The following is a 27,621-nucleotide window of genomic DNA, read 5'->3' on the forward strand; positions in this document are numbered from 1 at the left end:
TTTGGAATTTTGTGTCACTCTTGGGTAGTTATGTTTTCCTTTCTATATTTTTAAGTTGATTGTGCAGATAAATTGCTGTAAGAGTCTTTGAAATTTCATGTGGTGTTCAGAGTAACAGGAAGGCAGCACTTATGAATTAGTGCAACTTCGTATTAAGAAAGGATTATTTTTATTAAATAAATACATGTAAATGGTTAAATAAAATCCAATGGTTCCAAAAGTCTGAGTGAAAAGAACAGTCCCCTGCTGTCTCTCCTAAATCTCAATTGTCTTTTTCAGAGGAAAGTGTTTTCCATTCTCTTAGCTTTTCCTGCTGGTAGTTACTTTCATGTTTTTAAAAAAATTTCCCAATTATATTATTTTGTAGTTTTTCAGGTGAATACATGTATTGATACATGTTTTTCTTTAGATTCTTAAAGCTTATAAAAAATCTAGCTGTCTCCTGCCCCGCCCTTCCCAACTCTCCAGAGAAATGTTTAAACTTTTAGCAGTTTCTTTTCTCAAATAATTGTCATTTCTTGCTTTGCTACTTTACACGTTATCTAATGATTTTCTCATGTGATAGATGAAGATTTAGCTCTTATATCACCATCTCTACTTTTCCTCCCATACGGTCACCAAAGTTAACAGATTGAGGGGTGCCTTCGTCCATTGGGGTCGCTAGAACACCATAAACTGGGTGGCCCATGGACACACATTTCTCACAGTTCTGGATGGGAAGTCCAAGACCATGGCAGATCAGCAGCAGATTCAGTGTCTGGTGAGGGCCTGCTTCCTCCTTTGACAGCTGTCTTCTCACCATAACCTTGTATGGAGGAAGGGCGAGGAATCTCTGGGGCCTCTTTTATAAGGACACTAATCCCATTTATGAGGGCTCAGTTCTCTTGCCTTAATCACCTACCAATGGCCCCCACCGCCTATTACCATCATCATGGAAATTAGGTTATCAACATGAATTTTGGGGAGATGTAAATATGCAGACTGTACCAAGAGGCTGAGTAGTCACATCTTTATGACTTTATGTACATATTTCTCATTGTTGAGAAAAACAGCATATTACACTTCTACTTTTCCCTTTTTCCTGAAATTAATGATTGCCTAACCCACCCACCTTTTAAAAAAATTTGCTTTATCTTCAATGAACTTACCTCTTTCCAAATGCCCCAGTGTCAAAAACCAATTTGTATTTTGATTATTTTCTGTCAGCTATTTAGCTAAAATATTGTTTGTGTTGGATCCCATTTCCTGGATGCTGTGCCATCCACCTTCTTTCTTGGTTTATTATTCCTTCATTTTGCTGAAGCATTTCCTCCAGTAGTTTTCCAAGAAATGGTACATAGAAGTAACACTTTGCCTAAAAATGTCTTTATTTTATCATCATGCCTGACTGATTATTTGGCTGAGTATAGATTTATCAGTTGAAAATAATTTCTCAGAATTTAGAAGGCATGGTTCTATTATTTCAGTTTCTTTTTCTTTTATTCTCTCTCCTTTCCTTCTTCCTTCAAGTCATGTCAAATTCAGTGGGTCTATAGCCAAAATCAAACTCCACCAGAAAATCCTGTCTGAATTACCATCATTCCTCATCTGAACTTCCATTTGGTCTTCCTGCTTCGTAACTTTTAAAACTGTAAAACACTTCAAACTATATATGGCTTTTTACTACATCAAAAAGTATGACAATCTTACATACATAATCATAAACAGAAGGAATTGCTCTAAGTGTTTAGCATTCGCTGTTCCTATGCTTGCCAGCAGCCTTAGTGCAAACCCCTGGGGCTCTATCCAGCTGCTGGAGTGTGTTCAGTCCCTGTGCAGGGCAGGGAATTGACAACCCTGGGAAAAACCCCTAAGCAATGATGAGTTGGGGGCAAATACTCCAGCTTTCTTCCCCTCCGTTTCCCAGATATCTGAGCAGTACTGAGTTTGTTAGCCAGTGGGAACCTGCTCACTGACTTTGAACTGGCTTTATCTTCCTGGTTTTACTTTTTCACATACAACTGGTGCTTTCTGGTATCACCTGCCAAATCAACTGCTTTCACTCAAATTCTAGTCTCAGGATCTGCTTTGGGGGAAACCTAATGTAAGACAGTAATGTACTCATTTTCTTGTCACGGGATTTGCAGGTTGTTTTGTTTTCCACTATTACAAACAAGGTTGCAACATTCTTCTACAAATCTCTCTCTCTCTCTCTCTATATATATATACACACATACATATATACATATATACACACACATATATATACACACACACACACACACACACACATGTGTGTGTGTGTGTGTGTGTGTATATATATGTATAAAAGAGGTTTTCTCTTGGTATCGATCCATGAGTGAAACTGCTGGGTTAAAGGGTATGTGAATCTTCATCCTTAATACTGCCAACATTTTAACAGTCTGACAACATCAAGTACTGGCAAAAATGCCACATCTAATGTGTGTGGATAGTACCTCACTGTAGTTTTAGTTTGCATTTCCTTAATTACTGTTGGAAGGTACTTCCTTGCATATATTTTTGGCCATTTGAATTTCCTCTTCTCTAAATGGCTTGCTTCTTTTACTTACCGGTATCTGAGATCTATAAATTCTGGATGCTAATAGTTTTCTGGTTATGTTCCTTGCAGAGAGCACCAGTTTTCTTGTGGTTTGTAAGTTTATTCAGTATTAATTCGTATTCTTTGTGATTTTTTTTCCCCCTCCTCTATAGATTTTAGGCCATTCCTTTTTATTCTCAATGTTCTGTATCCTAATTTTACTGCCAAACATAAAGAGTTCAGTTTATTATCTTAAGTAATTTTTCATGAAAATAAGCATGCCTCAAAAAATCTAATCACAACCGACATACCTAAAGCAGAAAATAACACTTCCAACTCGGATAAGTCAGCAGTTTGCAGCATGCTTTTCCCCACACATTAACATTTATTAAAATTTTTTAGTATACCCAATTTACTTCTTTCACTTAACAATCTTTGCCATTTTTTCTGTCAGTACTTCATTCTTTTTAACTGCTACAGATACTGTATTTTATAGACATACTGGTTACTTATCTCTTAATCAACATTTGGGCTGTTCCCAAGTTTAAAAAAAAATATTGCAACAAATACTCTTGGGTCATCTCTTTGATCAGGATTAATTTCTAGAAGTGGGAATTCTGGGTCCAAACCTAGAATATTCTGAATTTTAATTGATATTACTACCTTATACTCTAAAAGGGTTGTACCAATTTATAAGGCAGAAAATGCTATTTTTTGATATTTAATTATGCAAATAATCCAATAATCAAAATCCCTTTTAATTCTGTGAAGTTTAGTTTCAAACTCACTAATTTTGGTTTCTAGCAATATTCACTCTCAATTCATTACCTCTTTGAATTTTCAATTTTAGCCATTATGCTTGATATTAGATGACTCTGGTTTTTTTTTTGTTTGTTTGTTTGTTTTTTGTAAAGAGCACCCAATTCCTGTTCTATCATTTTAACACCTGGAATCTCACTGAAGATCAGAAACAGTTTTTAAAGCTCTTAGATCTTCTCTTTTAACCATCAAAAAGCTAGTCTTGTACCTGCCCCTTTACTATTCCTATGGAATATCCTGGAGTTCTCTACTTACTGATTCTCTATCTAAATGAACAGAACCTTTTTCAGAAGTTGATATACATGGAGTAATTCACAGTCCCTCTTCTGATCTAATTTTAATACCCGAGTTCTGTTTATAATCCATTTCTGACCTTTGGACTCATGTCTAGCCCCTATCTCTACAGGCCCTGGTTTCATCTCATGCTACCAGGCGACTCTCCCACTTTGGTCTGTCTTGATAGATACTCTACCCTAGGCAGGTGCCAGTGACCCATTCCTGGCCCTTGAGGAGCATGCAGACAGTTCAAGCAAGAAATGTTTCACAAATGGTATCTGACACAGTCTAGTTAAGACTAATGGGGAATAAAAGCATACTGCTTAGAAATAATTATCCACAGATCTAAAGTCAACAAGTGTTTACAAGAAAAAATATGTATTTTGGGGGGAAGGGGGAACTTGAAATAGATCAAAAAACACTTTTAATTGTTCTTTTCATATACTTCAAATTTGTACTTAATGCCTTTCTCCTCCTGGACATCAGAAGGAACACCTGGATATCTGTAAAAGAAAAAGATGTATACTTAGATATTGTGCAAATACACTACACATGCAAATAGTATAAAAAATCTCAAACTATACAGAAAGTTAGAAAATGAAAAAGTGTAAGCCTTCCTCCTCTCCTTTTGACTCCTAATTTTTCTCCCCTAAACTAACCACTGTTAGCAGTTTCTTTTATCTTTTCACTCTATCACCCAGCTAATATGAAATTTCTTAAGAACTTTTTCCAAGTCTTACACTTGGTATCAAATTTCTTGTGTGGGTCAAGGAAAAATAAAATACAACTTTTAGCTGTTAGAGTGGAACTGAAGTTATGTGTGGTGCATGGTAATTCTTGATTTGTTTAATCAATGACATCACACTAATCTAATTCCCCTGTGTGTGGCTTACTGCAGATCCTTTACCAGCATCACTGCTTATCTGATCTTTTCTACTCCCTAATGTTCACGTAGGTCTGTATTCCCTCCAGCTTCTAAGTCAAAACCCAGGCCCTCTTGTGGTACATACCTAGAAGTAGGGTCGCTGGATCATAGAGCAGCTCTATTTTTGGTATTTTGAGGAATCATCCTCCTTTTTTCCCTAGTGACTGCATCATTTTACACTCCTACTATGAGTGTACAAGAGTGCCAATTTCTCCACATCCTCACCAAAACCCATCTCTAGGTTTTTTGATAACTGAAGTCAGGCTCTTGAAGAGATACCTGCACTTCCATATTCACAAGAGCCAAGATACAGAAACAATCTAAATGTCTAGTGACAGATGAATGGATACAGAAAATGTGGTATATACATACCATGGAATATCATTCAGCTTTAAAAAAGAAGTAAATCCTGCCATGTGCAACAACACTGATGAACTTGGGGGACCTTAGCTAAGTGGAGTAAGTCAGTCACAAAAGAACACATACTGCATGGTTCTGCTTATACCAGATGTCTACCATGGTCAAACTTGTAGAAACAGAGAGTAGAAGGGTAGTTGACAGAGGGTGGGGGAAGGGGGAAATAGAGTAGCTGTTCAAAGGGTATACAAAGTTTCAGTTATACAAGGTAAGTTCTGGAGGTCTTCTGTGTAACACCTTGCCGACAGTTAACAAAACTGTATTGTATACTTAAACATTTGTTGAGACTAGATCTCATGTTGTGTTTTTAACTATAATAAAAGTTATTTTTCACTGAACCCCTCCACCATCAAAAAACCAAAACCCAGGTCTTCCCGCTGAAGGCTGTTTGACCACTCCCATCTACAACCCTGATCTTGGTGCACTTCTACAGTATTGTGCTGGCTGGACCCAATATGCTCAAGGTTGGGGTGGACTCAGGAACACTTGCTTTAATCAGGCTTGTGTTTGACTCTGGCTCTGCTGTGCAACACTTCACTATCAATAAAGTCTTCATCCTTATAAAGAATTTAGCATTGTGCATGATAATACATTAAGTGCCCTACAAATGTTACCCATTAGTATTTGTTTCACCCCACTTTCTGACATCACTGTAGGCAGAAATACAGGAAAAATTTTAAATCTCTTATATCTAACACAATGCTGAATAATAACCTTTTGTTGAGTAATTAGAGATTATGCCATTTTGATAAAAAATAACTGGAGACATGAAACAACAGCATAATAATGTGTATGGAAAAGGAAAATGTGAATAATTTATATTTCAGAGGAAGAAACTATGTTCCTATTTATTAACCATTTCCTAAGCTGTTTCTGTTCCACTGTTTTAGTAGCTGTATAGTTTTTTCTTTTTTTTAAAGAAATGATTTTACTAGGCCACCTTTAAATCACAATTTTAGTTTCTTTAGATGAATCACCAAAAGCAACATTTACATTTTTTTTGTGTGTAAAATTCTCAAGCGTCTCAAGACTGTCAGTTAATAAGATAAAAGCAAGTATCAGTCAAGGTTATTTCTAAAACCATGAATAATAATGACTTAGAAATAACTATGTTATTGGCTGGATACAGTCAGTAGCCATGGTATTAATGTTCATCTTCTCTGTGAAACTACAATCTCATTCTGTTTAAGATTAATTTTACTTTCCACAGCCACACATTCAGTCTGTTTTAATAATGACTATCACTATCTCCTAATCATAATTCCAAACTTCTCTGAATAACAAACTGTCTAAAAGCCTCCTTTGAGCTCTAAGTCTAACAGGATTTGGAAATACCACCTATTTGCTATGAACCACCCAGACTCCCCTCTAGAATCTTAGCATTAAGGAAGCAAATTAATACGAATAAACGTAAGAGAAAGGATCATGAGAGTAACGCAGAGATGATCTGATGGAAGGTCTAAAAGAGAGGTAAACAGAGTTCATGAAACAGGTATCTATATTGACCAAATCAAACTGAAACAAAATGATGACTCTACAGGAAGCACAAGCTCAGGAGGTGGGGAGGGGTGTACAAATGATGTGGACAAATATGCCAGGATCCTGTTGGACAGTCAGGAAATAATGGGAACAGAAGGGGAAATATCAGCCCACCTAAAACCTACTTCAAGCTGTCCACTGGTCATGGGCATCTGTCCCCGCTCTGGAGCCAACTACTTACTGCTTCAGAGGCCTCTTCTGGTCTTGAATCCTCTTTGGCTAAATGGTCATGTGGAAGATTTGTTAACTAGAGGAAGCCTATTTGGGGCTCATTAATTGGGAAAACTACTGGTACAAAATATTTTGCCCTGCTGGTTTGGTTGCAGCCTAGTGTGAAATAGTTTGAGATAGAAAGATTTCTTTCAGGCAAGATAAATGAGGGCAGAGCCTTAGAGGACAGGCTGGCATGGTGCTGTCAAAAAAACAAAAAACAAAAAACTGCTTAGACAGTGACCCACTGGGAAAAAAGGGAGATACAAAGTAAAACCATCTTTGTTAATATTCTGCGTTTAGACTTCTACCGCTTGTGACTTCAGCTACATTTTAATTTATTCTCTTCTTGCTTCACAGTAGTCCTCTTTCATCTTTATTTCATTATACTAGTGCTTTTATTACCAGGAAGTGTGGTGTTAATAAAAGATACTGTGTTTGGACTGAAAACTATGTATAACTACAAGAGGCCTATGGGTGGGCTAATGGCGGTCTAGACTACAAGGGTAGCTGTGGGGAAAGAACAAAGGGGAGTAAAGAGTGATCAGAATTCATTTCTGGACAGGAGAGAGCAAGTCTAAGTTGCCCACTGTCCACTGAGTTGGAAAGAAAGCTCCAGAACTGAGCAGTGTTACACACGGCCAGGGACAAAGTATATTCTCTATGCTTCAGGTTTCCTTTTCTTCTATTTCATGACAGATGGATTTACTACAGATCTCCCTTTATCCCTTAAGGGATTCCCTCCCGCCTATGTTAAAAAGGCTGTTATTATGTTAGTACAGGCTTGAAAATAAGATGACCATCAAATGCTGCAGTGGAAGAAAGGATTTTTTGTTTTCTTCCATAGCCTTGTCCATTTTGGAGCAATTTCCTATCTCAATATACTCAAATTAAAAATTTTTAAGACACTTAAGAATTAATACTAATCCTTCACAAATTCTTCCAAAATGGAGAAGAGGAGAGGGCACTTCCCAACTCAATTCTGTCATTATCCTGACACCAAAACTAGATGAAGACATTACACAAAGAAACTACAGACCAATATCCTTATGAATATAAATGGAAAAATCTTCAACAAAATATTAACAGACCGAATTCAGCAACCTATAAAAACCTATTATATGCTACTACCAAGTGGGATTTATCCCAAAAATGCAAGGTTGGTTTAATAGAAAAATTAATCAATGTAATTACCATATTAACAGTGTATTAAGTATTAATTAGTATATTTTGTCTTTTTAAAGACAAAAACTGCATAATCATCTCAATAGACTCAAAATATTTGACAAAATCCAATACCCTTTCATGATAAAAACACTCAATGAATTAGAAATAGAAGAGATCTTCCTCAACGTGATAAAGGACATGTATGAGAAACCCACAGCTAACATCAGATTTAAAGGATGCTTTCCCTCTAAGATCAGGAACAAGACAAGGATGCCTGCTCTTGCCATTTCTATTCAACGTTGTACTGGAGGTTCTAGCCAGGGCATCTAGGCAAGAAAAAGAAATTAAAAACATCCAGATTAGAAAGGAAGAAGCAAAACTATCTCTATTTGCAAATGATATATTCTGTATAGAAAACCGGAAGGAATCCATTAACAATTAGAATACATGAGTTCACTGAGGGTGGAGGATAAAAGATCAATGAACAAAAATCAACTATATTTCTATACATTAGCAATAAACAGTCTGAAAATAAAATTAAGAAAACAATTCCATTTATAATAGCATCAAAAAGAACAAAATACTCAAGAATAAGTTTAGCAAAGAAATTAAGGAAGACCTAAATAAGGTGAAAGACATCAAATGTTCATGGTTTGGCAGACTTAATATTACTGTGATGGCAATACTCTCCAAAGTGATCCACAGATACAGTACAATCTCTATCAAAACCCGAGCTCACTTTTTGGCAGAAATTGACAAGCTGATCATAAAATTCACATGGAAATGCAAGGAACACGAAAGGGTCACAACAACAAAGCTGGAGGACCTGTACTTCCTGATCGCAAAGGTAACTACACAGCTGCAGTAATCAAGACAGTGTGGTAATGGCATAAAGATACACATGTAGATCGAATAGAACAGAGTCCAGAAATAAACCCTCACATTTATGGTCAACTGATTTTTGACAACCGTGCCAAAACAATTCAATGGGGGAAAATAATAGTCTTTTCAATAAACAGTGCGAGGACAACTGGATAGCTGCTTACGAAAGAACGAACCTGGACCTCTTCCTTACACAATATGTAAATTAACTCAAATGATCACAGACTTAAATTAAGAGTTAAAACTATATGACTCTTGAAAGAAAACACAGGAATAAATCTCTAAGTTTGGATTAGGTAATGGTTTCTTAAGTATGATACCAATAGGACAAGTGACAAAAGAAAAAAATTAGAAAAATTGGACATCAAAATTAAAAACCTTTGTGATGCCAATGATTATGAAAAACAAAAGATTAATTAGAAAAGTGAAAAGAATTCAGATAATGGGAGACAATATTTTCAACTCATATATCTGATAAAGGACCCACACTCAAGATATTCAAAACTATTCTTAAAACTCAATAAGAGAAAGTTTTTTTTGCCATTTTTTAAATGGGCAAAGAATTTGAATAGATATTTTTCCAAAGAAGATATACAAATGTCCAATAAGCACCTGAAAAGATGCTCAACATCATTAGTCATTAGGGAAATACAAATCAAAACCCCAATTGAGATACCGCCTCATACCAGCTAGGATGGCTATAACCAAAAAAGGCAGACAATAACAAGTGTTGGCAAGGATATGGAGAAACTGGAATCCTCACACATTTCTGGTGGGACTGTAAAAAGGCACAGTCACATTATCAAAAGTTCAGCAGTTCCTCAACATGTTAAACACAGACTCACCCAGTAATTCTTCTTCCAGATTATACCCAAGAGGTATGAAAATATACACCCCCACAAAAACTTGTACATGAATGTTCACAACAGCATTATATTAGCCAGAGTGGAGATAAACTAAATGTCTACTAATTGGTGAATGGATCAATAAAACGTAAATCCATTACAATGAAATACTTTTTGGCATAAAATACTGGTACCTATTACAACATGGATGACCTTGAGAACGGTATGCTAAGTGAAAGAAGCCAATTCCAAGAAAGACCTCATATGATTCTGTTAATATAAAATATCCACAATAGGTGTATCTGTAGAGACCAAAAATAGATTAGTGGTTCTTAGAGCTAGGAGGGGGATGGAGAGCAACTGCTAATGTGTACAGGGTTTTGGGGGGGGCAGTGAAAATGTTCTGACCTTCAGATTGTGGTGATGGTTGCACAATTCTGAATATACTAAAACTACTGAATTACATACTTTAAATGAGTGAATGTTGTGTGTGTGAATCATTCCTCAGTAAACATGTTTTAACTCTTCCTTTTCTAAGAGTCAGAGCCAGAATTGTATTTGTTTTATCAAGGATCCTGAAGGGTCACAGCTTTGGAAAGAGGTCTGATTGAGAGCAATAGGGTTTGGAAACGTTAATATGTAGCTGATTCACATAGTAATCCATTCTTTTTGTTAGTAAGCAAAGGGAAAGGTAAGAAATGAGAGAGAGCAGAGATCAATATTCATTTAATGTGAGAATCAGCAATATAAGCAGTACAAGAGAAAATAAGGTGGGACAAAGAAACACAGTTGATTTTTATATAAATATATGTGAAAACAGTAAGTGTGATTTTTCTAAGCAGTTACTTTTGGAGACTATAAGCTAAAGCCTATACTTCAGCTTTTTTAGAGTTCTTAGAATTTTCAGGGGTTTTTTTTTAGAGCTACTTAAAAGCCAAGAAAATCAGTCACACACTTCATTTGATCCAAGGCCATTACCTATTACTCTATAAAGTAATATACTATTATTCTAAAGTTGGGCCATCCATTTATTCTGATTTGGCTCTGATTGTTCTTTTAGGAGGTATTTCTAAAATCAAACTTGCATTCAAAGAATAATGACTGAATTCAACTAAGAATATCTGAAAGAATCTGTTAAGAGCCAATCTAGAAGTACTGATATAATTAATCTTTTACTCTTCATAGCCAACAGCTGAAAACTAAACATTTTAAACTAAAATGGTTTCAAAATCAGTTTCGTGCTAAAATCACAACTGCATAGTAAAGCAAGTGTAACCTTTTCTTCCACCTCCCCCACTGCAGACCAAATCCCCTCATCTTTCACCAGAACTACTGTAACTGGCCCCCCTGCTTTACTCCTGTCCCCTCCAGTCCATTCCCCATAAACAGAACTGTGTCATTCTCTATTCAGAACCCTCTAAACCCACACTTGGTCCCATCCCTTTTGGCCTCCCCCTTGCTCACAATGCCCGCAGCGGCTTTCAGGCTCAGGGAGCATGCCAGGCTTGTTCCTGCTCGCAGGTCTCTGCACTAGCTATTTCTGGTTTCTGGAATGCTCTTCTCAGCTCTTTGCATGGCTGGCTTCTCACCATTTAGATTTCCATGTGGAATCACTCTTCAGAGAGGACTTCTCAGACTATACAGTATCTACCGTATTACAATATTTCAATTCACCAACAGCAACTCTTGATGTTTATCTGCTATTTGCCACCCTCCTCCACTACTATACAGAATGTAATGTCCTGGAGAGGAGTGACAGCACCTGTCTTGGTAAACACTGTATCCCCAGTGCCTAAGGCAATGTCTGATGCTTAATAGCCACAGATTTCATAGAATGAACTAATGACTACTCTAGATTTCATTAACATCATTAAATCCTGAACATTCTCAAGTCTGTTAAAGCAGATATCCAAAAATTCCTACAGTATTTGTCTATATAACACATTACTACCTCAAATTCAATCTGAAGAGACATTTTCTTTCCTGTAATTATTAAGCAGGAAATCCAAAGTTGCTTCAGACAAATTAATAACATTCTACTTACTCTGAAAGAAGTTTATATTTTTCCAAATCAATTTCTGGAAAAAACATGTCACTCTCAAACTCCTGCATGATCCTTGTCACAAATAATCTAAGATGGCCTGGCTTGTCCATAGCTTCCTTTGAAATAGAACAAAAGGCATCAATTTCCTTATTTATCTGTGTCAAAAGACATAGAAACTCTAATTTTTTTTTGTTCTTATTACATAGTCAAGTTTGTAAGGACATGCTACATAACTTGTTACCCCCAAAGCATGCTATTTAATTAGTTATCCTATTGTTTAGTTTGGGGCCCTGAAACGTATGACTTAGTTGAGAATGGTACTAATCATTATCAATAATTACAAGGGTGAGTTCAAATATATTCTGGGCTCTAGTTTGCTTACATGAACTCTTTTTTCATTTAAGCATTCAATTTTGTCTTTGTTCTTATGGTTGTTGTTTAAGAATTAAAAACCCCAAATTATCTAGTTACACTCCATAGAAAAATGTACATATGTATATATGGATAAGATAGTATAATTTCATCAGACCTGGACTATTGAAAATCCCAAGGGCATACTTAGTACATTTATATAAAATTTAATAATGCTTTAATTTCTCAGCAGATAGTTATAATGCTAATAGGTGATTTATTCTGTCCGTTGTTGCTAATGATCGCATTTGGCCTTATATTGTTAATTGCTTTTCTACTACTGCCTACAGTCCTGTTGACAGTTTCTACAGAAAAAAACTGTCCTGGAACAAATACCTTAAAATTCTAATAAAAAGTCAGGAGTCCTAACTGCAACTCTAAGAAAGCAGGAACTCTTGATTTTGAAACAACTTACAGGAAAAACAAAACCAAAACCAAAAACATATACATATCATTTCAAATGTTTGTAATCCTTAAAATTCCATGTAAGGGCATAGAACAAATTTTACTTTTTTCAATACTATGGCTCGCATTAAGTCATATATTCTCTTGCCAGCCAAATCAATATTCTACCAATTCTTACTCCATGAAAACTTAGAAAAATTTAATAGGACTAACCACAGCATCATTTGAAGGTTTGCATGAAAGTTAATGATATGTGGCCCACTTCTTCTGTAAAGCGTCAGCCAGTAAATATTTTAGGCTTTGTGGGCCGTAAGATTTCTCAGCTTTGTAGGCAAAAGTAGCCACAGGCAACACTAAACCAATGGATGTGGCTGTGTTCCAAGAAATTTTATTTACAAAAACAGGCTGGTAGACCTGAATGTCCTACAAGTCATTGTGTGTGAGGTAGGTGGATAATACAAAATTATCATGTAGAGATTCTGTTTCTTTATTATTTATATATGTATAGATATATCAAATTATATAAATGTATTTAAGTATTTATACTGGTTAAAGAATACATTTTGAAGTGACTATGGTACTGAATCATTCAAAATGTGATAGTCACTGTTTTCTTAGAAATTCATACTTGGCTGAAAAGATCAAAGGAAAATGTCCATTTTCCCCCTGTTACAAATGGAGAAAATAAGAAGTTGTAGAAACAGGAACCTAAAAAATAGTTTTTATAATCCACCTAGAATCCTGGTATACCTCTTCTTTCTAAAATAATTTCAGTGTTTTTGTTACCATAAACCACCAAAGGGTAGAGGCTGATTATTTTTCCTCTCCATAAATGTTAATCTTTCATTAGTATTATAAAATTCTATTTATTACCCTCAAAAATTTTTAAAGCTGGAAGTCATTTGCTATCAAGAAAAAGGAATATTTTCTATTTAACATAGTGTCTTCCTTTATGATATGAAATCATGTAACACATTCCCCATACTCTCACTTTATATGAAAATCATTGAGGGAAAGTCTTCTGCTTTTTAGCAAGTTCATATACGTCTAGTCAGTGTGTATCAACTAGAGCCACAGCCCCTTCTCAGTAAGAGACATATTTATCCTTGAAGAAAAGGGGATAGCTCAGTGTACACATCCAGGGAGGAGAAAACAATGCAGTGCAAGCACAGTTCTCAGGAAGGATTTAGAATGTTTTGAAAACTGGAAACAGCAACTATTTTGAATTGAAAAGAGACTGGTACCGACCTAAAAACTTACTTTTACATTTTCATTTAGTTTGTATGATAGTATCAAAAACCGAATAATTCAAATTGACAGTATGTCTAACTTACAGGAGAAAGAATGTACTTCCTTTGCTCATGGCTTAATTTTTTGAAGTTCAGATAGTAGGGAAGCTGCAAGAAAGTGGGTAGACTATTTCTTCATGTTCACAGATAATTTTACTTACCTTATAAACAGAACTGCCTCCCACTATCCAAACCATGTCCACTTTATTTGTTAATTCTGGTTGCTCAATAAGTTTTAAGGCATCATCCAGACTGTTGGCAAGAAAATGAGCTCCTTGTGGTGGTTCCCTGAGGTTAAAAGAAAGAATTACACATAGTTTCTATAAAACCCCTTCATACTGGAACTCCAGCAGCCTGACTTTGGGGCTGAGCTACAACTTTTTATGTAGACGACAGATTTTCAAATGGTTGCCGTGGGCTACAAAGGTGTTGGATTCTGGTTCCCTCCGACGAGGGCCAAGTTAAGGCAAGCCCTCAGACCAGGGCTTTCTGGCTGTGAGCAGCCTCATTTGATTACTCCAGTGTATTACAGAAACATTATCCTTTCTACTGTGCCTGATGGGAAAGAGGATGGCAGAATTCTAGCCCAATTTCCCTGACGGCTGTTGGGAAAACACTTAAAAACAAAAGAACCCTAGGCTAGAATCACATCCTAACCAGAGCTCAGAAATATGTTCCATTTAAAACCTTTAATACTCAGTCTTTAAAAACATCGATTTCCAAGAGGGGAGGGTGTAGCTCAAATGGTAGAGCACATGCCTAGCATGCATGAGGTTCTGGGTTCAATCCCCAGTACCTCCATTAAAATACATATGTGTATATATATATACATACCCATACACACATGTATATATTTATAAAATAATAATAACAAATAAATAAATAGACCTAATGACCTCCCCCCACAAAAAATATTTAAAAAAAATTTTTAAAGTATAAAAACAAAAAACCCCAATTTTTTCCAACTATTAAAAATTGATGAAAACACAACATTGCAAAATCTCTATAACTCAATAAAAAGTGTTAAAAAAATTGGTTCAAATATATTTCATCCTCATAATTGAATACTATATAGTCAGTAAAAATGTTTATAGAAATTAATCTTCTAATATATCAAGTGGGGAAAAAAAGGCAGGTTACAAAGCAGTTATGTGGGAGGACCCTATTTTTATAAAACAACTATGGGGCCATTTATTCCATTGAATTTTGGAACCCCTACTTTGCTAGGAGATATGCTAGATGCCAGAAGTAGAGAGAGAAAAAAATATTGCACTCCCTGCACCAAAAAGATTGTGATGGCAGGCAGAGAAGTATGTCAGCAGTGGGGATGTGTGGGAGGATGCTAGATGGCCACAGAATTGTGCGTCGTCTGGGTGCAGTGAGAGGGAGGACACTCTCTGGGGTCTGATCCCTCAGCTGAGTCTCAAAGGAGATAAAAACATAAGCACAACACAGAAGTGACAGACCACTAGATATTTTTGAGGCTTACATTAAGGTTATTTAACCCAAGAAAGCTCCAAGAAAACTGAGCAGAGAAGAAAAGTAATCTGTAATGAGGTTTAAAATAGTAATGGGTAGGACAACAGAGCAAGGTCCTGAGGACAGAAAAAAATGGAGTCTAGAATAAAATGGTGCAGAGGAAGGGATTGATTTTAAAAGCAGGGTTTTTTTTTTTTTTGCCTCAAGATTGAGGGAAGAAAAAGTCATATGTTAAGGTGAAAACAAGATCATGAGCTTGTTCATTGTGGTCTTCTTAATACTAGTATTTTCTCTAAGCTATAAAACAAGATAATTTTGCTAAAGCAGCACGGGTGAGGGAGTAGGACCTGACATCTTTAGGGTACCTTCTGTGTGCTAGAAACTTAACATATAAGATTTTAATTAACCCTCAGAATTACCCTAAGAAGTTGTCGTGGGCAGGGACGGTATAGCTCAGTGGTAGAGTGTGTGCTTAGCATGCATAAGGTTCAATCCCCGGCACCTTCACTAAAAAAAAATAAATTAAATAAACCAAATTACCCCCCCCCCCCATATTTTTAAAAAGAAAAAAAGAAGCTGTCATTACTAATCCCATTCAGTAGATAAGGAAGTTGAGGTTAAGCTAGGATTAAAGTTAACAAAGCCTAAAGTGCAAAGGTAATAGGTAGTAGAAAAGAGCAGGTATTAGAAGCCAGGTCGGTAAGTCTTTGCCACACCAAGTACGTTAAGTGGTGGGAGAGAGAACTGCAGCTTTAGGAAGAGGACAAAGTTTTAATCACTGTGGAGAATGAGAGCAAAGCCATAAAAAATTATATAACTTTCATGGATTGAAGACAGTTTACAGCATTTTCTATCAAGCAGGCAATTTTGGATTTTCTAAAGATGCTGTCAAAGCGACAGCACTGCAGTAAAACTTCTTTGATTTTTGATTCCAAAGACTTTAAAAAACTTCTTTATTGAAATATAAGTCACACATTACACAGTGCACCCTTTTAAGCTGTATAACTCAGTGATTTCTTTTTAAAATTATATTCCTATAGTTGTAGAATCATCACTATCTACTTTTAGAACATTTCCATCACCCCTAAAAGAAACCCTGTACCTATTATCAGTCACTCCCTACTCCCAGGCAACCAGTAATCTACTTTCTGTCTCTACAGATTTGACTACTCTGGAAATTTCATTTCATGTAAATGGAATCATGTAGCCTTCTGTGTGTGGCTTTTTTTATTCAGTATACTGTTTTCAAAGTTCATTCATGTTGTAGCATGTATCAGTACTTCATTCCTTTTATTGTGGAATACTATTCAGTTGCATGGATGTAGCACATTTTGTTTATCCATTTATCCATCAGCTGACGGACATTTGGGATGTTTCCACTTTTTGGCTATTATGAACAATGCTACTGTGAACATTTGCATAGAACTTTTTGTGTAATTATGTCTTCATTTCTTTTGTGTATATATCAAGGAGTGGAATTGCTGGGCCATACAATGACTATATGTCTAACATTTTGAGAAAATGCTTATTTTCCAAATGTGGCTGTGTAATATTTCTTTTATTACAGTCAGAACCTGATTGATTGTCTAGAAAGCTTTGGAAAAGCATTTTTCCCTATACTTTATTGAGAAAATAGTTGCCCAAAATGACCAGTATCTGGCAGCAAATTTGGGGGTTACCTGGAGGATTCAGTTTCCTCTTACACTGGGGGGTGGTGGTGAAAAACTGAGTATTTCTAAAAACCTGAGAGCAATAGTTATTTTCGTCTGTAAATCTCTCCCCTTTTTTTCAGGACCTAGCAGTGCCCAGCACACAGCAGGTGCTCAGGATATGTGTGGAACTGACCAGCAAGTTGGGAAGCAGAAGGAAGGACAAAAATACATTCTGTCTCTTTTTCCTAACTGGTATCCCTATTTCCTTGCTGTGCTTGATAACAAAGATTCAAAATTTTCTCTCTGCCATTGAAAAAAAAAAAGGGAAATGTACCAACAAATGTGGTATATAAATACGTAAGAAACAACCAAATCCAATTACATACACCACAGGAGGGTCATAAAATGAGACTCATCATTCGAGGAGATATGCTGGCTCAACTGAACAGCTCTCCAACTGAGATTTATGTTTGTTTTAGCTCAAGCTAGCCATAAATAAACTTAAGTAGTATTCAAGAATATGTTATTAAAGAGTCTCTGGGAATGGCAATACAGTTTGTGAATTTGGATTCTATCAAGTGAAGAGATAATCAGGATATCCTAGCAACCAAGAGAATGAGAACTGGGGCAGATGGCAAGATGCTCATCAACATATTCCCCATCACCCAAAGGCAATCAATGCAAATATTCTGGTATACTTTCTCCCAGCTTTTAAACCTATACCATTCTAGGTTTGGCAGATCTGGGAAAAAATATATATAAGCCTGAATCCTCTTGGGCTACAGCTGTGTAGTGTTTTTTTCCCTCCCATGGTTTGACAGTCTTTGATATATGGTTCATTTGGCGAGGCTACAGTACTCAGTTATTTGGATACTAATTTAAGTGTTGCTGTGAAAGTATTTTGTAGATGTGATTAAAGCTGATAATTAGATGACTTTAATCTGGGTGGACCCAATTCAAGGAGTTGAAAGGCCATAAGAACAGATCTGAGGCTTCTCTGAAAAAGGAATTTTACCTAGTGACAGCAGATTCAGCCCCTGCTGGAGAGTTCCAGCCTGCCCTTCCTGGCCTGCCCTACAGATATTTGGACTTGCCCAGCTGGCCCCCAGAATTGTGTGATTCCCTGCAATAAAATTTTTCTTTTCTTCTATCTATCTATCTATCTTCTACTGGTTTTGCTGCTCTGGTTGAATCCTAATATAGGATACTCCATTCTTTTTGTAATTATATTATTAGGTAAGAAAGAATAATTACCATGCCAATCCCAAACTTCCCCTTTAGGTACAATTCAGGTGAACCCCCAACCACTCAAAAAAACCCAAACCCTTTGAAGCTGAGGAAATTATTTTAGTGGGCTAGGACCAATATAAACAACAACAAAAAGAAACAAAATAGTAATCAGTGTGCATCACATGAAGAGTAAATGACATGGAAACCTTTTGGTGAAGGTCAAAGCACTGGAGTTGACTTGATGAACAGTCTTAATGCAACTACCTAAACTGTTCCCCTTCCTCACCCTGGGCATTTCCAGGCTTCAGGAACTCTCTCTTCCAATGTTAGACAGTAGATTGGTGGACGGGAAAATTTCTAGTACAGGCCAACAGGAGACACTCCCTAGAATCCCTAAGGAAATGCTTCCATTTCAAAACTTTGAAATCTTTAACCTTCAGACAGTGGGTAAAGAAGAGAAGTACAAAATACTACTTGGTGTTGTGGTAAACTAGAAATAACAGGGCATTAGATTATGACCAGTTTTTAGCTCATCCTAAAATTTACATCTTATTGCATTCAGAGCTAGGTCCAGAGAGGGAGTAATCACTTAATTTTGGCAAGTTCTAAAATATGTATATTTTGATTTTATGTGAGACTAGAAAAAATTGTTAAATTAAATTTTATAGCTGATATTTAAATCTACTGAATAATGCTTCAAGGAAACTTGGAAATCTGTTACCATAGTTAGATTTAATGTAACTTTCAAGGTGATGAAACCAATCACTTAAGTAACAAAACAAGTTATTGTCATGTGGCATAAATCACCTTTATGATATTAAGCTTCATCAGTAGTTACATTCCTACCATTTTATTTTGTCATATACTGACCTGTACCATAAGAAATTGGACATGATTTTCTTGTAGTAAATTTATATTATAGTACTTACTTGAGTTCTCTACTGAGAACCAAATTAATTCTGTCCTTTAAAGGTCGATTCTTCTCTGGAATGGAGAACCAGGTCTTTCTACCCATAATCACCAAATTTTGCTTACCTATAAAATCACATGGATAAGCGTAAGTATATACTTCATCTATACATGCACAGATATAATTGTCATAGTGACACCTAGTGGATCTGCTTTAAAAAATTAAAATTTAAAACAGCTTTACCAAAATTTACTGTTTGTCATCCTTTATCTAAGTCTAGTAACTACTTTTCCCTTTGGCTTTAGCCAACTTATATCCAATATATAATTTTAATCAACTGTAATCATGTATACTGCAGAAGTTAAGAGCAAAGATTCTGGGTCAGAGTGCTCAAATGGAATGTATTCTGTCATCTACTAGGCAAATCATGTTTACCTCCTATGGCTTATTTTCCTTATCTATAAAATGGAGATAACAGTAGTTTCTACTTCTAGAGTTACTGTGGGGATTGATGACTTACAACAATGTTCAGCATCTAATATGTACTGCAGTAACTACTTGATTACTCACATTCGTATACTTTATAGATTTAAGTTAATAGTCTTACTTCTTTAAAGATAGCTGCTTAATATTTCACACAATTAGTTTAAAACATTATCATATGTGCCTCTATGCTTCTCTTTCAAGTAGAACGCTTCCATAAACCTTATACATGCAGCTTCCATTTTTGTTTAATTACTTGGGAGAAAAAAAACTTAGGAGTCAGATATCTGGATCAAGGAGCATACACATTTCTATGATTTTTGATATGTTCTGACAGACTGTCAAAAGGAGTACATGTATCTCTTCGAAAAGAATCATCATTATTTTGATTTTATTTCGACAAAAACACTAACATTTATGAACTACAACTATTAGGACTAATCATTTTTCATGTTTTGCTTCACTACTCATAACCAAATATTACCTCTAAAGGTTGAAAAAAAATTTTTTCCTCCAAGAATAAACAAAAAAACCTCTATAATTCACAGTATCCTTGTACAATATGCACTGCACTATTATTTTCAAGGACAGAGCTTTATGTGTACAATAAGGATATATCAATTATTAAAAATAGAGCTAGTAAGTGAGGAATCCTGAGGAAAATGGCACAGACCTGACCTAACAACTCAGGTATGATGAAAGACATAGTGAGACGTTAAAAAAAAAAAGTCAAGATATCCTCGGTATCCTCTCAACCATTCATCTAAGAAATAATATATTTACTGAAAACTAGCAAACAGGCCAGGCATGGGATGCTCTTCATATTACCATATCATACTTAGAATTCTTGAGAGTGGTTTATGTCAATTCTTTAGCTTTAAGCTCTTGCCATTTTGTCTCCACCACTGACAAGGGCTAAATCCAAGGACCTTTCATCTGTTATGTTAAAGTTATGCTGCATCTGCTCCTTTCTGACTTAGTTTCCCTGTTTACTCTGCTATTCCTCCTCCGATGAACAGACATACACGTCTCAGGTTTTAAACGGTCCTCTCCCTCATGCCCAAATTCTTTTCCTTGGTTATCCTCTTCGCTCCAATGGCTCAATTCACCTAACTCCCTGAGCCGGAAATTATCCCGGATATCCCAAAAACACTTCAAAATTGTCATCATTACAGCTGCACACATTCCCCGCTCCTTGATTCTCCATGTCACCCAGATTCTCAAGCTGAAAATCTGAGAGTTCATCCTTGATGCCTTCCTGCATCACCTTTAACTTACTGATCTCCAAATCGAGTGTCTTGTAACCCGTTTTTTGCACTTTTATCCTCTCCATTAACATTCAGGCATTATCATCTCTTCCAGCAGCTATTTCAAAGACTTCTCCTTGGCAAGCGCTAATCTCCACAGAAGCCTCTACTTGGCTGCCAATTCTGCTCAACACCTCAACTTATGCACGTCCACATAAAGTTTCAAGGAAATTTTTTCAAAAAAAAAAAAGAACGTTTAATGTATCTTGAGAACTGCATACACATTTATGTTAAGTCAAAACATGAAAATTTTTTTCTTTTAAATAAACTTTGAGCTGGTAAACTTCCTCAGGCAAGGCCCTTCGCGAACTTCAATCAGTTAAAAATCCCACATTACCTTCTACTGAAGAGGCTGTGGTCATTCTCTGGAAATACTTGAATTCATTCCTGCAAGTTAGAGAAACAGTTACTCAGGACGTGATCCCGCGGTCTTAAGCTCGCGCGCACCCGACAGACGGTGCGCGGGGGGCGTGTCCAGGACTGGGACTTTGCTCTGGGGTAGGACGCCGTGGGGAAAGGCCTCGCTGGGGAGGAGCCGGACGGAAAACAGTAACTTGCCGTCAGGCTCCTGATGCGGACGGAAGCCCAAGTCCAGCTCTAGCCAGCTCAGGTCACGAGTCCGACCCCATCTTCTCGGGGAGTCCGCCCCTCGGGCGCGGCAGGGCCCAGGTTCCCTGATCAGCCTGCTCCAGCTCGGATTCCGCACACTCGGCCCACCCCCGGCCCAGCAGGTACCTGAGCGGAGGCCAGGGCAGGTCCCCATTCTTGCCGATACCCATGTTCTGGGACACAGCAACGATGCAGTTCAGCGGACGAACCATGACAGCGGCAGGCAGCACTTCCCAGCCCTCTCGGGATACACCGAGTCCCCGCCAAACTTGGCGCGAAACTTAGGCCCCCGCCTCCCAGCCCCATTGGTACAGGCGACACCCCGCCCTCGCCCCGCCCCACGCCCCGGCGCACCGCAGGGTCGCTACGTGCTCGCGCCTGCAGACGCTGGGGAGCTGTGGGTGAGAGTTCGCGCCCTTGTCTCTGCTCGGCCCGGTCCCTGGGCCGTCACTCCCTGCCCTGCAATGTCGCGCCGGAAACCGGCCTCTGGCGATGCCTCAGCCGCCGGCCCAGCCTCTGCAAGGCAACCGGTTTTGAGCAAATTCTTCCGGTCTACGGGAAGTCTGAAATCCACGTCTTCCCCTACGGGTGCAGCCGAGAAGGCGGACCCTGACTCTGACTCCGCAGCGCCCCTAGCGTCCACTTTCCCGCCTCAGTTGTCTCCACAGGTGGTGGGTTCGGTCTAGAACGGCGCGGGGCCATTGTGGAGAGGGGGCGGGCAAGGCGGGCGGGGGCGGTGCTTGTGGGTGGAGCGGGAGGAGGCGGGGACTGTGCGCGAGAATGGGCGAGATGACCGGGCCAGACGAGAAAGGGGCGCGACTGTGGAAGGAGAGCCAGGAGAAAGGCCGGCCCTCTTCCACCCTAGGCGCGGTTCAAAGATGTTAGGGTAGTGTCACGCTTGGGGTGACAGGCTGAGGTCACACACGCTCCTAATGCCAGTCCTGAGACAGCAACTCTGGTCTCCTGACCCCCATTCTGATGGAGGTAGAGGCAAAGGATAAATCTCTTAACCTCCATCTTCCCTTTCCCCCATCCCCCTTCCCTTTTTTCTGGATTGAGGGAGGAAGACGAGCTGTATTTAATTTGTATGTGTTTGATTAGGTGACTAGGTGAAAACCCTTTAAATCTCTAGTTTTTAAGGCTGCAGCAGCCTTGCTCAATATTTTAAGCTATTACGAGTAAGAGTCATATTGTGTAGTTCCCCAGTGACTACTCCCCTTGTAGTTTAGCTTGTAAGGTCTGATGCATAATTTGGGTGGATAAAGTTTCTTAAGATGGTATAGATATGATATGATGGTTAGTCCTTGGATCCCTCCTGTTGCTTACCACCTGTCAGCTGAGTAAAATAAGTAGTTTTTTTTTTTTTTTTTTCTTTTTAACCTAGGACAGTGCCACAGGGGAAAGCCTGAGGGTGAGCCCTCACTGGGGCTCCCTGTTTCTCAAACTGAAAATACAGAAGGGGATTGCAGATTGGCTTTTAGGCACCTTTCAAGTTTTAATGCGGGTGACAGCTTGGCTGTTTCAAAATCTTGCTCCTTTCATTTACATTTCTTCCATAGAGTGATGGCCCCTCTTTTGTTCTCATTTTTTGACCATAGTCTACATTTTCATGAATTCACCAGGGTTTTATTCTCCACCCACCATTTAGAGGTTATTTGGTGAAGGACTTGAAGTTTTTGACAGTTCATAATCAGGTGGCATCTTCGGTGGCGAACGTAAGCCAAGTTTGAGTATGAAACAAATTACAATTAGCATTTCAAAAATGATACTGTTCTTTTATTATCTATCAAAATTCACCTTTTCAAACTATTAGTTTTTTTCCTTAAAGACAGTTAACATATGTAAGTAGAGTGATTCAGGTTTTATAATCTGAGACAGGTGATACCTGATCGAGGCGAGAAAAGTAGCAGCCTTGGTTCTAATTAATTTCAGCAGGGCACGAGTTGTCTTTGATGATGGTAAAACAGTTCACTCGTAGCTCTAAGTAGATGACTCTATGAAGGGTGGATGGAAAGGACCTTGCTGTCATTCAGAAGTAAGGTTTAAATTACTTTACATACATCAAGTTTTGAGATTAGAGATAACACATCGTTTTCCAATATAGGTTGCAGAAGTGGACAGAAGTAAAAAGAGACCACTGGAGAGTGATGGGCCTGTTAAAAAGAAAGCAAAGAAAGTCCACCAAAAGGAAGGAGGAAGTGATTCATTAATGTCTGAGAACCCTGGTAAGTTCTGGGGCAATTTTTCTTCATTCTCACTAGTCATGGCTCTGATATTCTTGCATTTTCCTGAGGGTGGGAGGCTTTTGGAAAGTTGGGCCATTTTTTGCTTTGCAGAGAAAAGTCACCATTGTGCTCAAGTAGAGTGGATCCTTCCTAAGGGGTGGTGTAGGTAGGAGGTTGGGGAGTAGAGGTAAGAGCTGGAGTTCTGCATTTTGGCTGTAGTTCTCTCAGTTTTCTCTTTTATTCCCTCTAGCAAATTTTTGTCTTGATTTTTAACAGTAAAACATTCTTGTTATGAAAATTTCAAATAATACAGAAATGTAGAAGGTAGACAGCGAAAGACCTCACAACCCCTCCCTTTCAGTAAGGCTTACTGCTGGTTTTGAAGAGTGCTGTATATTCTTCCAAGTGTTTCTGTTTATACACATCTGTATGTACACACATAGACCCACAAATTAGTTAATTAGTAATAATATTTTATAAATTATATTACATTATGTATACTAATTTGCAACTTTTTTTGCACTTAGAACATTTTGAACAATTTTCAGTGTCAGGAAATGTAGATCTATCTTGTTCTTTTTTTTTTTAATTAAAAAAGTTTTTTTTTTTTTTTTTGCAGTGGAAGTAATTAGGTTTATTTATTTATTCACTTGTTGATGGAAGTACTGGGGATTGAACCCAGGACCTCTTTCTTGCCAAGCATGCACTCCACTACTGAGCTACACTTTCCCCATACCTTGTCCTTTTTAATCATGTAGCTGCTTTTTCTAAATGCTGAAAGGCTTTGGGTAAAACCACCATTTCTGAGCTCCTGGAATTCTAGAGATGTTGGATGCAGGTAGTTGAACAGATTTTTCCCTAGTTTTTGGCCTCAATTTGTGATAAGGGAGGACAGTAAATGCTTCTTTCTTCATTATCCCCCTGAGAAATTAGTTGAAGAAAATTAGGCAAAAGCAAAAAAAAAAAAAAAAAGTTTCATTTCAGTGAATCAAGTATGTAAGATATCTATCCTTCCTCAAAAGGGAAAATTTGGATTTAGGGTCCACGTGAAAGCCTTAATAGGAAATAACTGTAGAAATGGAGATGTATGGCTAAAAGGAAGGATAAATCTGAAGATACTCTTTTCCTCCTTCTACCCAAAGGGGTCATGACAAGAGGCCTGACTTGGCAGAATTTGCCGTGTGTTAATGTTGCGTTTTCTGGGGCTGTCTACCTTTCTTTGCTACATTACTCTGCATGGACCTGATCTGTTTGGTATTTCAGTAAATTCTCCAAACAGTTAATGCACCCACTGTTTGCCTGCCATTGTCCTAGAGGCTTTTTGTAGTTCTTTTAGTCTTCCCAATAACCCTTACTGTCCTCTTTTTATAGAAGAAGAGGTGGGTGATAGGTGAGGATTGAGGGTTACCACAGTGACTTACCCAGGAACACGGGAGAACTGAGGTGGAAATGGGGGAACAGTGTTGAAATAAGACCTTTGCTCTTTGTTAAAAGTCACACTCAGGAAGGGAGAGGAGTGCCCACTGGTCAGAAGCCGGGTGATTGCTCCAACTCAGTTTTTTTTTAAATAACCCAGAGTTATTTCACCCATTTGGCATGTGTAACTCAATGACTTTTGGTGTATTCACAGAGTTGTGCAACTCTCATTAAAGTCAATTTTAGAACATTTCCCTCATCCCCGAAGGAAACTCAGTACTCATTAGCAGTCATTTCTCATTCCTAAGCTACCACAAATTTATTTTCTGTCTGTAGATTTACGTATTCTGAACATTTCATATAAATAGAATCATATAATATGTGACCTTTTTGTCTAATTTCTTTCACTTAACATAATGTTTCCAAGGTTCATCCAGGTTGTAGCATGTATCAGTACCTCTCTCCTTATTAAAAATAAATTGGTTTAATTTCTTTTTAGTATTGTAAAATACACATAGCATAAAATTTACCACTTTAACCATTTTTAAGGGTACAGTTCAAGTTAAGTACATTCATAATGTTCTGCAGCCATCATCTCCATCCATCTCTAGAACTCTTCAACTTGCAAAATTGAAGCTCTATAACCACTAAATAATAACTACCCCCCACCATCCCCGGCAAATGCCATCCTCCTTTCTCTCTATGATTTTAAGTACTCTAAATTACATCATTCCTTTTTCTGTTGAATAATAATACTCCATTGTATGGATCCACTTCAGTTCTTAACGCTCAATTTATAAATTCTTTTTTATACCTGGGATCCCTAGGGGAAGGAAGCTTTTATACTCACAAAGGAACTTTATACATTTGAAAAGTGATTTGAATTTGTATTTTGAAAACCAATGGAATAACAATAAAAAAGGTAAAACACATTGAAGAAGAAATCCAAAGATACATTTCTAGAATGAGAAGTCACAGTAAACTAAAGTATATATTAGGAAAGCCATATATTTGAGAAGAAAGGGAATCACAGTATTCCTTCAAAGTTTCTTAACCTTTAGCATTTATGACATCTAAGGGTTTTTAATTATAAGGTGTTGATTTCCCTAATATGTCTTTTTTCTTGATTTTTAACAGTAAAACATTCTTGTTATAAAAATTTTATAACAATTATAAAATGGCTGGCTGCTTTTAAGATTTTCTCTTTAACACTGGTTTGCACACATTTGATTTTGATGGGCTTTAGTCTAGTATTTAAAAAAAAATTTATTTCTTTGTTTTTATCCTGTTTAGAGTTCATTTAAAGCTTGTTGGGTTGATGGGTTTATAGTTTTTATCATATTTGGAAAGATTTTTTGGCCATTATTTCCTCAGCTATTTTTTCTGTTTCCTCCGTCTCCTGAGTTTATTAACAGGGATGCTAGGTTACTTAACATTATCCCTCAAATAGCTGAAGCTCTTTTCCTTTGTTTTTCAGTCTCATATTTTCTTCTTCTCCATTTTGGATTGACTCTCCTGATGTATTTTCAAGTTCAGTGATTTTTTTTTCCCCGTAGTGTCTAATGTGCCATAAATTTCATTCAGTGAAACATTCAGTTCAGATATTGTGTATTTCATCCCCAGAAATTCTTTCTTGTTCCTTTTGAAAATCCCCCATTTTTCTATGTGAATTATATTTCAGTAAAGCTGTTAGTAAACAAAAAGACCTTCCATTTTGCTCCTCTGTGTTTTCCTTTACATTCCTGACTATGTGGAGCATTTTTATTATGTGTTTTCATGCACTTACATGCTAATTCTGTCATCTCTGTCATTTCTGGATCTGTATCCCTTGATTGATTTTTCTACTTTTTGCATGTCTACTAATTAATTGTTTGGGTCATAGGTATTTTGAATTTTGTGTTATTGTATACTGGGATGTGTGTTTCTATTAAGAATGTTGGCCTTTGTTCTGGCAAGCAGTTAATTAAGATCCTTGTGAATTGGTTTGATCTTTTTAAGGGTTGTTTTTAAGCTTTGGAAGAGAAGGTCTAGAGTAGTCCCATTCCTAAGCCTTGACTTTTCTGGAGTTGGGAAAGGATGCATATTTGCAGTAGCACACCATTATGTAGTATTTCCACCAGGCAGAGGCAATACATGTTAATAGCCTTAAGAATATAGATGATAGTGAAACATAGTAAAAATTTTAGGAAGTGATGAGGCCTGAGTATTTGTTACCTTCGTTTCTTTTTTTTTAAATTGAAATATAGTTGATTTACAATGTTTCAGGTACACAGCAAAGTGATTCAGTAATACATTTATATTCTTGTTCAGATTCTTTTCCATTATAGGGTTATTACAAGATACCAAATGTAGTTCACTGTGCTATACAGTAGGTCCTTGTTGTTAATTTTATGTATAATAGTGTGTATTCGTTAATCCCAAACTCCTAATTTGTCCCTGCCTTCCCCGCTTTCTCCTTTGGTAACCATAAATTTGTTTTCTATGTCTGTGAATGTGTTTCTATTTTGTAAATAAGTTCATAAGTGTCATTTTTTTAGATTCC

At 37.2% G+C, this 27,621-nt stretch overlaps 2 protein-coding genes across 8 annotated transcripts in view; one reads left to right on the forward strand and one right to left on the reverse strand.

The window, feature by feature from the left end:
* Nucleotides 1-3,995: 3,995 nt before the first annotated feature.
* DHFR (dihydrofolate reductase) lies at nucleotides 3,996-21,924 on the reverse strand. Of its 4 annotated transcripts, none has more exons than XM_064482031.1 (6): nucleotides 21,793-21,924; nucleotides 21,167-21,216; nucleotides 19,059-19,164; nucleotides 13,930-14,056; nucleotides 11,664-11,779; nucleotides 3,996-4,137 (listed from the first exon to the last, which is right to left on the reverse strand). In XM_064482031.1, the coding sequence occupies exons 2-6, from the start codon at nucleotides 21,189-21,191 to the stop codon at nucleotides 4,059-4,061; spliced, it is 453 nt and encodes a 150-aa protein (XP_064338101.1). In that variant the 5' UTR covers nucleotides 21,192-21,216; nucleotides 21,793-21,924; the 3' UTR covers nucleotides 3,996-4,058. The 4 variants fall into 4 exon arrangements, with proteins under 4 accessions (XP_064338101.1, XP_010973352.1, XP_031303260.1 ...); XM_010975050.3 differs by lacking the exon at nucleotides 21,793-21,924 and adding an exon at nucleotides 21,565-21,743; XM_031447400.2 differs by lacking the exons at nucleotides 11,664-11,779; nucleotides 21,793-21,924 and adding an exon at nucleotides 21,565-21,748.
* The window catches only part of MSH3 (mutS homolog 3), a 139,621-nt gene continuing 133,902 nt past the window's right edge, over nucleotides 21,903-27,621 (forward strand). For 2 of the 4 annotated variants that reach the window (XM_031447348.2, XM_031447351.2), the window contains exons 1-2: nucleotides 21,903-22,109; nucleotides 23,543-23,663. In XM_031447348.2, coding sequence (XP_031303208.1) covers nucleotides 21,903-22,109; nucleotides 23,543-23,663 — 328 coding nt within the window. Of the gene's footprint in view, nucleotides 22,110-22,253; nucleotides 22,423-23,542; nucleotides 23,664-27,621 lie in introns of those variants that run through there. The other 2 variants (XM_031447349.2, XM_031447352.2) reach the window with 2 other exon arrangements.

This window comes from Camelus dromedarius, chromosome 3 (assembly GCF_036321535.1).
Source record: "Camelus dromedarius isolate mCamDro1 chromosome 3, mCamDro1.pat, whole genome shotgun sequence".
In the NCBI taxonomy this organism is placed as follows: Eukaryota; Metazoa; Chordata; class Mammalia; order Artiodactyla; family Camelidae; genus Camelus; species Camelus dromedarius.

Bases quoted from the DNA above. Each gene is read 5' to 3' on its own strand.
- DHFR (XM_010975050.3), bottom strand. From the start codon at position 21,650: ATGGTTCGTCCGCTGAACTGCATCGTTGCTGTGTCCCAGAACATGGGT. The intron at 14,057-19,058 runs GTAAGTACTATA...TTTTAACCTCAG, and splicing joins GTTCTCAGTAGAGAACTCAA to GGAACCACCACAAGGAGCTC. The intron at 11,780-13,929 runs GTAAGTAAAATT...TCTATTTCAAAG, and splicing joins GAGGCAGTTCTGTTTATAAG to GAAGCTATGGACAAGCCAGG.